The sequence below is a fragment of the Neospora caninum genome, chromosome VIIa (genome assembly GCF_000208865.1).
Source record: "Neospora caninum Liverpool complete genome, chromosome VIIa".
NCBI classification, from domain to species: domain Eukaryota; phylum Apicomplexa; class Conoidasida; order Eucoccidiorida; family Sarcocystidae; genus Neospora; species Neospora caninum.
In genome coordinates this window covers 671,914-685,956 of record NC_018393.1, presented here as the reverse complement: position 1 = coordinate 685,956, position 14,043 = coordinate 671,914, and the positions used below count along the sequence as shown (strand labels likewise).

Sequence of the window (14,043 nt, the reverse complement as noted above, 5' to 3'; positions counted from 1 at the left end):
TTTTCGACGGGGTAAAGTGGAGGATTACGGCCCCATAAACCTTTCTGTCTCCTCGGCTAACTCAAATGAACTTGATCGGGCCAGCGCTACCTTTCAGCCGAGGCCAAAAGGATGGGAAGGACCGATCCCAGACCTTCCTTGGTGCTTTGTAGACAGTTGACAACGGCGTACTCTTGCGGAAAGGCTCAGATGGTGTGGAGACCCGTTTCGGGATTCTGCACTTCCCGTTTCCGACTCCAGTGATCCCGCCAGGGTCTTCTCTGAAGGGGCGTCGTCTCAAGCGAAAGACGACAGTGCCCAGCAGCAATCAGCCTCAATTTCACGGAACATCCGCCCGTCCTGCTCACTCCGCGGACCCTGCCGGAGGTAAAGCAGCTGCGCGACCGGCCGCTTCGCGGAAACTGTCGCCGTGCGCTGTCAGTTGAGCCCGATACAGAAAAGGCAGGATGGTGGCTGCGCGCCCGGATCAGTCCGTTCCCCTCCGACAGGTCGGCGGGAAGCAGGCGGCGGGAGCCTCGGGTCGAGGTCTTGTGCGTTGTCATCTTCAGAAAGCTGCTCTTAAGCGCCTGCTCTCGGCCTTTCTTCTTTGTGAAACGCTCGTCTTCTCCACTGCAGTGTTGGGGGCGCAATTTGAAGATGAGGCGGGTATAAACGACTGGCTTTCCGAACAGGTCGCCGGCGTTACGCATTTGATTGCGAGCGAGGATACCGGTCCTTCGGAGAATACTTTCTTTGTTGGAACAAGCCACGGTGTCGTAGCGGCATTCAGCGAGGCGGAGGGTTCACTTCGATGGCGGAGGGTCCACAGGGAGAGTGACCGCGTCGCACGCCTCGAGCGACACGCCCCGTACCTCGTCGCTCTGCTCCAGCAGCCCGCCAGAGCACCGCCGAGCACAACGGGACTGACGGTCGCTCCAGAAGCGGTTCGGTCTGGGCTGTATGTCCAGCTGGACACCAGCGGCAGTTTGGTGTGGAGTGTCGAGGAGGGCGTGAGAGACTTCGCCGTGGGGCGAGGGCCAGATGGTGCACCGGCAGTGGCTATTTTAAGGCCTGGCGGCCGTGGTGTCGAGGTGCGAAATCTAAAGGATGGCCACGTCGTCTGGGCGGCTGGTGATGGAGCTGAGCTGGGGGACCAGACCCGCGTCGCGTCGGCCTTGGAGGGCGTTGCGTCGGTTCTCGCTGTCGCACATCTCCCGCAAAAGGAAGGCGCTCTGGTGCTGCTGTACAAAAAAGGCCCCAGCCAAAGCGAAGTCCGCATGCGCGTTCTTGCCTTCAAAGACGGGAAGCAGCTGAGAGACGCGCCGTCGCATATCGCTGCTCCAGGCACGCTCAGCCTGGTCCAAGGCAGCACCGACTGCGCAGGCTTCCTCAAGACCACTGCCTCCGTTGACTCCCCCCCAGTAGGTTGGAACCCTGCTGACGCAGCCTGCTTTGTCTGTGCGACACGGTGTTTCTCTCTGTCTGCACATCTGGCCCCAGTTTCGTGTCTATGTGGTGCCTTTTCCGCATCTGCCATCCTCGTTTCTCTGCCCCTCCGCCGTTCTTTCCTCTGTTTCCCTCTAGTGCTTCCTGTCTGCCACAACGCTCGCACTTCTTCTGCGCGGGAGTTGGTGTGAGCTCTTCAGTCAAATACAGCGAACGCAGCTGCTCCACGAGACCGGTCATCAGAGCACGTCACTGCGGGGTTCCAGGGGGCCCGCGTCGAGCCCAACGCAGTCAACAGACGCTTCACTTTAGAACGCGCTAGCCTCCTCGATGGGCGTCGCGCGAAAAGGAAGGGCGCTCCACGTATTACACGAACAAGATCAGATGCAAGATAGGGCATCCTGCTCTGCGACCGAATCCTGGACCTGGCGTCCGTCCGGTCGGCTTGACGAGATGCTCAGTGTCCCCAGCAGAACCTTTGTGCGTTTTTTCGCCGGAGCCTGCAAACGTTCGCGCGGGCTGCCTCCCGCCCTGGTACTCTGATCTTTCTGTTCTCGGCCTTTGTGGACTCCTGTCTTTACAGACTTTGAGCGTCGTCGCATCGAACGGCCAAGATTTCTTCGTGAGCAAACCGTTGTCTCTGGCAGCCCCCGGCAAGCTCCCGAGGTCGGCTGTCTCCCCTTCCGTCCACGTCGCTGCGCTTCCCGTCGCGGGGTGTTTCTTCGCCGTCACTGGCGAAGACTCTCGACAAACGGTCATCTTGCGCGGCGAAGGCTCGGGCGAGCAGTTCCAACTGCGGCAACACTATGTGAGTTACACGCGAGAGTCGCGTGCGCGTACATGTGGACCCTGTCTCGCGCGCTCTATGCTTCGTGGGGGACCCGAAGAAAGGCGGTGGCGTGGTACGTTTCCTGGGAAAATCCTTGAGACTGGCCTGCGACAAGCACTATTTTCCTTCGTGTGGAAAGGCTGCGGCGGGCAGCTACCGCTTTGTCGCACCCGTGCGCAGAGCGCGAATGAAGAGACGCCATCAGAGAAGAGGAGGCCCCGCGCTGTCCCGAGGGCGGCGAGTCGGGCGCAGAGGAGGACGGACAGTGTTTCGCGAGCTTCTCGAGAGCCAAACGAGGAAGAGAAAAACTTCGACGTTGGTGTAGAAACCACGAACGAACGATTCTGTTGCGCAGTACGGATGTGCTGACTGAAACTTGAGAGGGGATTCTGCGACGTGCATACTTCCAGAGGCAGTCCGTCTGTGACCTTCAACAGCTTTTCCCGTGTCCTTTCTCTCCATCCGGTTCTGTGATGAACGCAGACTCTTGCAGCCGGTCACTGGGCGTTCGGCAAGCTTCTGGTCGATGGCAACCGAACTGGGAGCGACATCTGGACGCAACTGGGAGGACGCGACATGGCGTCAGCCCCTTCAGAGTAAGGTCGACTATGCCAGTCATGGTCTAGAGTGAGCGAAACGCCGCTCGCTCTCAGATCGCAAACGCGCATCTAGGCCCCGGAGGCCCCCTTGGCAACTGTGTTGTTGAGTTGTCTCTCGCGGGCAGGATGTCTCATAAACGACCGGATTGACGGCGCATTGCTCTGTTGAACTGAAAGGAAGGGGGGACAGCCTCCTTTGATGTGCGGAGAGGAACTCTGCAGCCAAGTATGGGAGCGGGAAGAGAAGCTAGCAACGTGTCAGCAACGAAGCGTGCCCGGAGTTTAACCAACAAGAGATATGCGGGGCGGGGCGCGAGTAAACGGGTGGGTTGCCCGTGCTCCAACAGACCGGCCGAAACCCGTTGGTGCTCGACGGCGCAGGCCGTTCTTGACATCGATGTAGCGTGATTCAGGTGATGCACGTTTACACTTTTCCGTCAGAAGAACAGTGCTTTCACGTGCAGTCTGCGCAGGAAACGCGGTTCCGCGGTGGTCCCGCTGACATTGAACCTGGCCGTGAGTCCGGTCGAAAAAGGTGACTGGTCATGGTAACGGTCTCGTTGTGTGTCGTTATGTGGGTCTGCTGTCTTTTCCAGTTTGGTTCTTGCGACAACGGTCGAGAACGATACGCTCCGTGCCTTCGTCATGGACGCACGGACTGGAGTGCAGGTCCGCTATCTGTCGTAAGTGGAACCGGGGGCCAAGGGTTCACGCCGGAATTCTCAGATTCCGGGGATTTTGAAAGACTCTGAGTTCCCCGACGAACGGACACTCCCCGGCGTGTCCATGTTTCCGTGTGTGTCTCTTCTCGAGCTTGGACTTGTTCGTGGCTCCTCCAGCAGTTCCGTTTTGTCTTCTTTGCCACGGGAGAACGGCTGCGATCCAGGAGTGCACCGTGAGCTGTTCAACTTGCTTCCACCTGTCCGCTGTGGCCAGTGAAAAGAACGACGCCCACTCGGATGGTTCCTGCAATCTGCTGAAACTCCGTCTAAATGTGACCAGCGACGCATGCAGCGAATACTGGAGCAGCGGTTCCCGAATGGAGGCCCAGGTTACTCATTTGTTCGTTTGGGAGGTCAAGAGGAAGTTTTGAATCGCCAGAGTGGAAGGGTGACAACAGCCACGAGCGTCGCGCACGCAGCTATCCTGCAGAGGGTGTTTTCTCCCAGATCGCTTTCTTCCTGCATCACGGATTTCGGCCTTTTCGAGTGTCGGCTCTGATGGGTGTCCGAATGCGTAGGCTTCCTTTCGAACAGCAAAAGAGCGACGCGCAGAAACTGGCAATGGCTGTGGCCAAGCAGCGGTCGACAGCAGGCCTTGTGGAGCCTTCCCTCATCAGCGCCGAGCTCATCTATGGTCGCCTGCTGGCGGGTGAAGATCCGTCGGCACGCCGTGCGGTGCTTGTAACCTCCGATGCGTCGCTCTCTCTTGTAACGGGGGCTCACTGGGTCTGGTCGCGGGAAGAGGGCCTCGCAGATATTCGTGGGACCGTTATGTTCGCAATGCCGTACACCGCGAGCCGTCCAACAGGTACGTGGTCTGCGGGAGTGGACAAAGGAACTCGCAGCAGCTAGGTTCGACGCTCTCTTGTGCATATGCAAGTGCTACAGACGGCGTCGGCGGTCGCACGCACAGCACACCCGTCCGTCTGGTAGGCATGGTGGACGTGTTTTCTGCACAGCCGGGCAATCTTGTTTGATCCCTTCCTCAGAAGCACACAGCCACTGCCTCACGATACAGGCTCTTATCTGCTGTTGAAACTGAACGAGTGACCTCGTCATTTCAGATCGCGTGGTTTCACCGTCGGGTGCGGCGCGGAGTCACTAAGGCCCGCTTCTGGCGCCATGCTGATTGTTGATATCTCGCTAGCAAGGCCCAGTTTGCACAGCGGATCCCTGCGCGCTGAACAGATGGGCTCCGCAGGCTGAGGATCTCTGGTGCTCAGGAAAACGGGGTGGCGACAAAAAAATCGCAAAGGGGAGTGCTCGCCCCGACCACGCCCTTACGGATGACGGCGAACTGGAGGTTGTCTGTCCTGCCGCGATGGGTTCAGCTTCGTTCTGTCTCTGTTTTTCGCCTACGTGGCTGTGCCTCAGAACGACGCGAGTGGGCTTCGCTGCCATTCATATCCGCGCTTCTTCCCTCGGGGTTGGAGCGGCTGGCCCTGGAGGCTGCGCTCGCGTCGCCTTCAGATTCCGCCGCGCAGCGAAGTTGGGCCGAGTACCTGAAGCTTCAAGCGGCGCGTCTGACTGCCTCCGCAGTCCTGGGAGTTGCGCAGATGCTGGAAGCGACTGTGGCGTTCTGCCGAGAGGCGGTCCAGGGCGTTCGCCGCGCGTTCAAGATGAGTTCTGGAGCCCGTGCCGGGGCAAGAGAAGGAGCAGGTAAGGCGCTCACCAGCCAAGAGTCCAGGTGCGGCCAGCAAAGGACAAGATGGCATGGACGGGGGAGGCGTGTGGGGAAACCACCGGGAGGACAGCCTTGTGGAAGGGCGCCGCAGCCGGGGGGGCTGGTTCCTGTCCCGCTCAAACGTCTTGCCGCCTCTGTCGGGGTGCACCTTGTGGGGGCGGAGTGAGGTGAGTGAGAAGGTTTCGACGTCCACAAAGGAAGACATCCGGGTTAGATGCCTTTGGGCATGTGGCTGTGAGACGGAGCGATTCGGTGACTGTCTCCGCTTCTCCGGGCATTTTCGGTTCCGCGCGCGTTTTCACGAGGTCGGATCTGAATGCTCCTGCGGTTCCGTGCGCCATGTGAGTGTGGACGCTGGAGAGAGCTCTGTACCAGTGCGTTGTTTCAGCCTTTCGGGAATTCCGCCGCTCAGCTCTTCCCGTCGTGACCTGTGTGCTAGTGTCCTTGTTGGACTGTGTTTGTGGGCGAGAGTGTGAGGCGGACGGCGTCTGCACACGCCGTTGACGTGTGCTTCTTCACGGCAGAGGACGTGCCGCTGCGTGCATGCTTCCGACCAGGCAAGCGGGCGGCGCTCGCGCCGTTCGGCTTCGCTTCGCTTTCGGCACACACGAAGCTGCGTCTGCTGGGTTTCGTCGCGTTCGAGGGAGCGTCGGAAGAGACGGCAGACCTGGCGCTGAACGCCGCTGCCGCTGAAGAGGTGCTGATGCCACGGGGACGGAAAGCCCCGGCGGTGCACGTCGATCCGCGGCTGTTTGGGTGGACGGAGTTGATCATCGCCGCGACATGTTCTGACCAGGTCGGTTGCTTTGCGACCGCAGAAATCGAAGAGTGGCAGCGCGTTTCACAAGCGCTCACTGAGAAGAAAACGAACCCGCCACAGAGCGGCCCGGTGTGCGGTGCCAACCTCGCACAGTCTGCACGCTCCTCCCTTCGCGGGATTCTCTTGTAGTTCACGTTTCGAATGGGAACGAGTTTTCACAGGCAGAAAACGTGGTTCTGGGGAGTCTGTCTTGTACCCCAAGAGGCGTCGACGTAAATCTCACCACGGGAAGCGAGAGGAAGCGCCCTGGGTCGAGAGACTCAACACCAGAGAATGTACACGATCGAACGAAGGCTCTGGCCGTCCCCCACACAGCTGGTAGACGGATCTCTTGCTCTTCAGGCTCGGTACCGTTCAAGAGACAAGTTCCTACGGCAGTCGCTTCCTCTAGACACGTTTTTCGCAGTAGTCGGTCTGTGTAGTGTGATACCGCCAATGCCATGCCTAGTTTTCCCCCCCCGAACACGAGTGTCGGTTGGCGTGTGTGTGGCGCCTGTGTGGCGGTACGTGCTCACCAGCCATTCCGTGGATCTCGTTCCCAGCAAGGTCAGCCAGCGGCGGAAGGCATGCGTTGGAGCGTGACTTCAACAGCTTCGCGTGGCCTCATTCCGCCGCCAGCGGGAGTTCTTACGGGAGTGTTTCTCTGCTGCGGGTGCCGCCGTCTCCCCGACTGTACCGCTTCCTGGGTCTGGTCTTTTTGTCGTCAGGTCTACGCGCTGCATGCGGCAACGGGCCTGGTCATCTGGCAGCAGAGCCTCCGTTTCTGGAAGACCCGCGAAGCGCACAGGGCGGCCTATCGAGCCTGCAGAGCGAGCAGCACGCTGGATTCTTCGCCCTTCGTCGGCGTGTCCGCGACCAACGGCCGAAAAACGTCGGTGCTCCGTGTGCGCCCGGATGGGCCAAGCCAGGGCGGATCTCTGGCCTCGCGCTTTGCGGAGGGCCCCCTGCAGACGGGCGGCATCGTGGGGATGCACCTTGTCGGAGAACACAAAAAGGAGCTCCTCGTGGTGGTTGTTGACTCAGCCGAGCAGGTCAGGAGAGGGTCGCAAACAGCCTTGTAAACGCAGGCCGAGAGAACGCAGGGAGGCCAATTTGAGGCTCGACCTGGCTCAGGCGTCGATATCTAGTTCGGCCCGCGTCCGTTCGTGTCACTGCGTGTAAGGTGCGCCGGCGGCAATGCGTGGCCCTAGCGTCTGGAGCCGTTGTCGCAATCTGCCTGTCATATTGTGCTCAGTGACGCTCATTTTCTCGAGCGCCCCTGGTCTAAAGGAAGATGGCGAGAGACGCCTTCTTCTCTCTGAAAAAGGAGGGCTGCACGGCTTTTAGGCTTCACAGTCTGGAGGCGGCGTCTGTCACACCCTCGGCGACGGCTCCTTCCCGGGAAGATGGGTGTCTGCCCGTGCCTTTTCCAAGGAGTGACGATGTTGCCCCTGCTCACGTGGAGCGCGCCTCTGTGTCTCCTCTGTCCGTCTTTTTCTCAGAGCTCTCGACTGGTGTGGCTGGACGCGTCTCTGGGCACGGTGCTGCACGTGGCCGCGGTGCCGTTCGTTCCAGCGCATGTCGTCCCGCTCCAGGCTGTCGACCCCTACCACCAGGTGGCCAGCGCAGCGGAGCGCGACACTCAGACCTTTTTCGAGAGTACAAACGGGGCCCTCGTGGTCGACGCCAGCGGCCGAGCGCCGGTTCTTATCCCCAGGAAGGCCGAGACCGAAACTGAGCTTGAGACGAAGGTGAGGAGGGAGAACAACGTCGGAAGGGAAAGCTGGGTTTTCAGGACGACCGCGGCGAGTGCGGTGTGTGTGTGTGTGTGGCGCGCGCGTTAGGCCGTTTGCCCTCGTTCCGGTTTCAAAGTTGGAGCGACTCAGGAAGCCGGAAGGAGCATGACGAATGGGGGAAACGGCACACACCGCGAACGTAGGCGCTTCGGCCACACAAAGGGCGGATCGACGCCCTTTAAAAAAAAGGACCAAGTTGAGACCTTCCATCCCTTGAAACGCACGGGAATGACGCAGCACCATTTGTATCGGTACCGCGTATACATGGGCGCCGTGCTCTTTTCCGGTTTCCGCTCTCTTCTCCAGATGCACTGCAAGCTGGCGAGACATCTCTCGCACCACTTGAGTCTCTACGAGTTGGACGTCGCTAGCCAGCAGCTCTTCGGCTTCCTCGTGCGCACTGAGGAACTGCAGACTGGTGGCCAGCCCGGGGTCGCACAGTGTAGCCTCCGGACACAGCGAACGTGGAACGTTCCTTTTGGCGGATCGGGCCAAGCTCTGATAGGTACACGGAAGGAACAGGAACCGGTGGCTGGTCTGAAGGACACCAGGACAACCTAGGGCCTGCGCATGTTGTGCAGCGGGGACTGGAGTATCCTCTAGGAAATAGGCAAAGGGAAACTCGGGTTCCGTCCTAGCTTTCGCCGGTCAGCGGGAACCGTGGACAGCGAGGAAGCAGAGCTGCTCGCTTCGGGTGTAGCACGTCGGATAACGCCCGTATTTTACGCGCGGAATGGTCGTGCGATTTGTCGGGTTCGCATTTCGTGTGATCCAGAGTTGGCGAAAGACGGTTTTTTTTTCTACCTTTGGCCATTCCCGTGGCGCACATTAGGGATGTACGGAGAAGAGGACCGGTCTATAGATTGCTGTGCTCCGCAGCATTTGCGTGCACATATCGGGTTCCGGGCTACATCGGGGCTCACGGCATTCAGAATCTGTTGCGGGAGGTCGCCGGCCGTCTTCGCCCTAGAAACCGTCTACGTGCGCGCTTCAGTTGCAGCCCAAATGGCCCTCGTGCTCTGGCAGGAAATGAGCCTTCCGCATTCTTTTGTGGGTGTTTCCTCTGTTTCTCTCAGCCGCTGCTCGGCCGCTCCACTCGGACTACCCTCACGTCCCTGTGTCAGTCACGAGTAACATTTCGATTGTTTACAAATACATCAATCCGAATCTCATGGCTGTCGTCACGAAGACAGAGGTACGGCCAGTCAGGAGACGTGTTCCTTCCGGGATGCCCCGAGTCTCCTTGCGAGGTGTAGGTTTTTTCGTGCTGCCGTTGCCTGGCCGGTTAGCTTTCGGGGGGGAAGAATGCGTGCAGCTTTGGCCGGTACAGATAGCAGAAGGGAACGGAGGACTGGACTGGCTGCGTTCAGTGCGCGAAGAAAAGTCTCCAAGACGCCTACGTGACGGCCCGAGCTAAGGATGCTTTCGTGGAGCGGGGAACTCGGCTGCTATGGTCACGAGACAGGCCCTTCCTGTACTCTTCTGGGGCCTTCACTGAAGATCGCCGCACCCCGGGGACTGGCCTCACGGTGGAGCAACGCCGGACATCATCCTTGTGCGGGTCTTGTCTTACAGCGGGGCGACGCAGGACTCGCTGGAGCAGGGGCGTCGCTCATGCTCCATGTAGTGAACCTCACAGACGGCTCGGTGGTCTACTCGGAGTATCTGCCTAGTGCCGCCTCCATGCCTCTCCATCTAATGGTACGCCCGCGAAACTTGTGTTTGGGTGGCTGCAACTCGCGGCCCGAGTTCTTCAGAGGTTTGTTCAATTCGAGTGCCGTTTCTTCGATTCATGACTTGGCCAACGGTGTTTGAGAGCATTTACTCTTGTTGCGTGTTTTCGGTGAAAGCCTTTTGTGATTTTCCCCCCGCTTCACGTTGAGTTTCCGTCTACACAGTCTGGTGCTCGTCGCAGGGCACTCGGAAAGGGCTGCCTGCGTGTTTTCCCGTGTCGGATGGGGGAAGCTGCATGCATGAAAAACGTCCACTGCATGCACCGGCCTGTGGGCCTGGTCGGCGGTCGCGTGCTTGGGCGTGATTGAGAAGAACGAAAGCGGTTGGGATACTGTCGGAAGAACCGTGAAACCGCGCCCAAATCCGCAGCGGCAGAGGCTCGTCGTAAAGAGGATCAGGAGGCGTGTGGGTGGTCGTATGGATGGGCCCCGGCTTCGAGAGACAGGGCCGTGAGGCCAACACGGTGCCTCACCGCATTCTGAGAGAGGGATCCCAACGAGACCTGGCGGTTCCGAGGTCGCATCCCTCTTGTTTGTGATGCTGCCTCGCACCCTTTGGCAGATGTATGACAACGTCGTTATGACGCACTACTGGAACCTCCAACACGCTCGCTACGAACTCCATTTTGTCGAACTGCAAGACGCGCAGAAAGACGAAGGTGAGTTGCTTCCGGCGTCTGACAGATGCCACGAGACTCGTGGACAGTAACAGGGTGAGCGTAGGCGTTGTCGATGCTCGCGGAGGGTATGTCTTCTGCGTCCGTTCGTTTACACATACAGTCACCCTCTCTCTGTGTCAGTTGGTTCTATGCCTCTGTTCGTGTTTTTTCAGGGCCTTTGAGCATCATTTTCTCTGCAGCCCGACACATTGTGCCCAGACTGACAGGCTTTGAGCTGCCGCCTCCCACTGGGATCAGTCAGACGTACATCCTTCCCACAGGTGTACGCGCCTTCGGCGTCACAGCTACGCTACAGGGCATAACGACGCGCGCCATCTTGCTGGTACGGCTTTTCTACCTTTGAAGGGTACTCAGGAATTCCCTCGTCGAGAGGCAATGCCAGAGAGGACACTGTGGAGGGGATTTGCTCAAACGTGAGAGATATGCTGCCGGGGGAGCATTCGAAAGAATGCCTGGGTCACAGAATGTCGTGTCAGCAGCAGCGCCGAAGGCGACGCGGGGTTCTTGCACAGTTGTGGAAGCCCCCGGTAGCACAGGGATTTCCAACGCCTCTTAGTCGAAGACTGCCAAAGGGGGTGTGCGTTGCAGCGGTGGACAAGCAGCCTGGAATGGAAGCCCTGTCCTCCGAGGTGGCGCGTGTCAGTTCCGTCGAGCTCCTCTGCGGTCGCGGCAGCGTTCGCGTGTGAGACGCGGATTGAAGTAGGGGAGTTCTGTGTGCTGAAAAAACATAGGTGATATCTGTCGCACCTCAGTTCTGCTTTGGAAGGACTTGACTGTGCTGTATTGAAGGCAAAACATCCGCGTCGTGTTGCGACGCCAGGTGTCCAAGCTGCACTTTGAAGTGATCCGTTCACTGTGCCCAGAGCGAGATTGCCGGATGCCGGAGCCGATTGTGTCTCCTTGACATTCAGGCCACCTCATCGTCCCATCAGGTTTACTCCATGTCTACGCGTTTGGCCAATGCGCGGCGTCCCCGCCTCGTGGACGAGCACGGCCGGCCGCCGAAAGAAGCCAGTCCCGCCCGGCAGCAAGAGGAGGGGGTTCTTCCGTATCATCCGCTCCTGCCTCTCCTTCCTCACGACTGCATTTCGTATTACAACCAGGTGAGAATCTGTTTCCGCAAGACATCGCCGCGGCAGTGGAATCGAGGCATCTTCGTTCGCTCCTACGAACGCGTGAAAACTAAGGCGCATCAGGAGGACGAGTTCCCGACGCTTCGCCGTTGAAGAGAAGAGAGCCGAGCTGAGGGGGTTCACTTTTCAGCCTGTGCATGTACTTCTGCGCAGCCCGTTGCTCACGTGTACCCGCCTTCGTGATCCTGTCGCATTGTTGCCACACAGCGCCTTGTCTATATGTTCCTGTGTAACAAGGGGCTCGGCTGGACAGGTGTGACTGTTGCTTGGCAGTGTGACAAGCGCGTGAAATCTACGTGCACTGAAAGGCCTTGCGCAATATGCGTGCAAGTCGCGTTGCCTGCCCCGAGGTAGAACAGCGTTTCAGAGGACAAGGATACGTCTGGGAGGGTGGGGGCTGGACGTTCCTCGCGATTTCTTGAACAGGGGTGAAGCTTCAGCTCCCACAGGGGAAAAAAACGGTTCTCAGGCGAGGGCCCGTTCTGCGGCTTCGTGGCGTTCGCAGGTGTTTCACGTGCGGGGCATTGGGGCCCACCACACAGCGCGCGAGTCAACTTCTTCCACTTTCGCCTTCGGTCTCGACCTCTTCTTCGCTCCTGTGCAACCTGCCAAGGTACGTTTGCCTTTCACCTGCTCGGATAGCAACTGTGGACAGGAAGTTTGTCCGTAAAGGCAAGAGCATACAAGACAAACGCTCGCCGACACAACAGAAAATCGCGGCAGGAGACGGACCGGTGTGCGATGTGAGGCAGAAACCAGTTGACTCTGTCAGCATGTCGCACTCTGGTCGAACGCTTCGTCTTCAGTTGTCCCTGCTTTTCGGAGCTGTGGTATTCACCGAACGGAGCGGGTGACGGTGCCGCCTTTTTCCTTGGTCGGGCAGCGTCCGGAAACCCGCAAAGGACGCCTCGCCGAGTAGTTCCATTGCTGCAGTCGTGTATCGGGTTTTTTTGACATCCTCGCTCGATGAAACGGTTTCGGCCCTGAGTCCGGCGAGACTGAAGAGTGAACTTGTGGCTGCGATGTGTGGACGAGTCCGACTAATTTCCGATCTGTTTTTCTCTAGAAACCGGTTTCGCCACTTCTCCCGTGTCTGCTGGTATAAAACACCATTTTCTTCTGTTGTGCGCTTTCCAGGGATACGACGTCCTCAACTCTCAATTCAACTACGGCCTCTTGGCGGCCGCGATGGTGACCCTTCTTGTTTTGGTTGTTGTGACGCGCTGGCGGGCGAAGGAGGCGGATTTGGCTGCTAAGTGGAAATAAGAGGAAACGCCTGAGGGAATGCTGTTAAACGCAGTACGAGGGTGACTTCCGTTTTTCGCTTGTCTTTCGCTCCGCGCCGACCATGCTGGTGAGGAGTTCTCGGCAATTCGCAGAAGGTGAAAATCGTGCACCGAAGGTGCTTCAGCTATTTGTGCGACATCCTCCACGCTCCCTGGTCGGAGGACGCCAAGCGCTGCTCACCCAACAAACGGTCCAGGAGTTGGGTCCACTTGTGTCCAGGTGGCTGACCGCAGTGATGGAGCGCTCGCTTTAAACTAGTATCAGTCCATCTGTCGTGGGCCTCTTGACCGTGGTCTTGAAGGCGTTCCTCGTTGGGAACAGTTTCAACGCCAGAAAGACTTAGGACGGTGGGGGGCTTTTTCCTGCGCCACACTGACTAGGTGCGGCAAGGGCGGCAACTCGAAACAGCACAAAATGAAGGGCTCTGTTGCGTTATTGAATCCATTTTCTCGTCCCTCCACTGATTCCAGTTTTCTGTTGTGTGCCTGCTGACACGTACTTCTCAAACTTGTCTTCCTTCTTCTCCACAAGACGTTTGTTCTGTTCTGTGTATATTTTGTTCCGTTCCATGTTTTACGGAATTGCTCCTTTCTTGGTGTCAACTCGGTGTTCCTGTGGTTTCTCTTCTCTGCCTGGGTGATTCCGGGATGGCGACGCATGTTTGAAGGACCCAACTGAAGAGACGCGTTCCTCGCCCTTGATCCAAGCGAAGTTGGACAATGAATGGCCCAGCAATGCACACGCGGCATCCGTGAGTGGGAGGCTGTCGCCGCTCCTAGATACCAGTCTCGCTTTTTAAGACGCAGTCTGCTCTTGTGCGGTGAGACGTCGACAGTAAAAGAAAAGCGTGTGGCATTGTAAGCAACGGAAGCGCTCTGAATGACAAATTTGAGTTCCAGTCTTGAGGCGGCTGCCCAGCCTGGATGCGGAAGAGTCTCATTGAACGCAAGAAACCTTCCTCTTCATGGTGGAAAATGCAGCTAGAAATTGCATTCCGGCAGCGCTGTTCTCTCGTTTGTGAGGGGACTGAAGCCGCCCAGATGGAAGTTTTCCAGGAAGCCGCCAAGCCATGGCTTTGTGAACCCTTGGCGTCTCGTGTCGCTTTCCACCTCCGACAAGTCCGACACCTTGCACGGCCCGAACGCCACTGAACTTCGAGGCAACACCCTCTGACAAGGCTAGAGCCCTGGTAAAGGCTGAAGAGTAATCGGCCCAATCCGCAACGTTAGCAAATAGCTTAGATGCCGTTTTTGCAACAATGCATTCCCTGTAGGTTCGTTTCTTTGCTCTCAGACCCACGTACGCCAGTTGCCTGGCAGAAGAGACTCCTGCGGTGTGCATGACGCACGGCTGCAT

At 58.4% G+C, this 14,043-nt stretch overlaps 1 protein-coding gene across 1 annotated transcript; it reads left to right on the top strand.

The window, feature by feature from the left end:
* Positions 1-446: 446 nt before the first annotated feature.
* NCLIV_019930 (conserved hypothetical protein) lies at positions 447-12,666 on the top strand (the record flags this gene model as incomplete). The annotated part of the gene is made up of 17 exons (XM_003882187.1): positions 447-1,400; positions 2,009-2,233; positions 2,738-2,850; positions 3,450-3,536; positions 4,094-4,383; positions 4,950-5,234; positions 5,784-6,055; positions 6,787-7,110; positions 7,561-7,809; positions 8,161-8,359; positions 8,931-9,049; positions 9,430-9,555; positions 10,150-10,246; positions 10,420-10,589; positions 11,179-11,370; positions 11,906-12,013; positions 12,538-12,666. 17 exons carry the CDS (start codon positions 447-449, stop codon positions 12,664-12,666), a joined length of 3,939 nt encoding a protein of 1,312 aa, XP_003882236.1.
* Between the last annotated feature and the right edge of the window lie 1,377 nt (positions 12,667-14,043).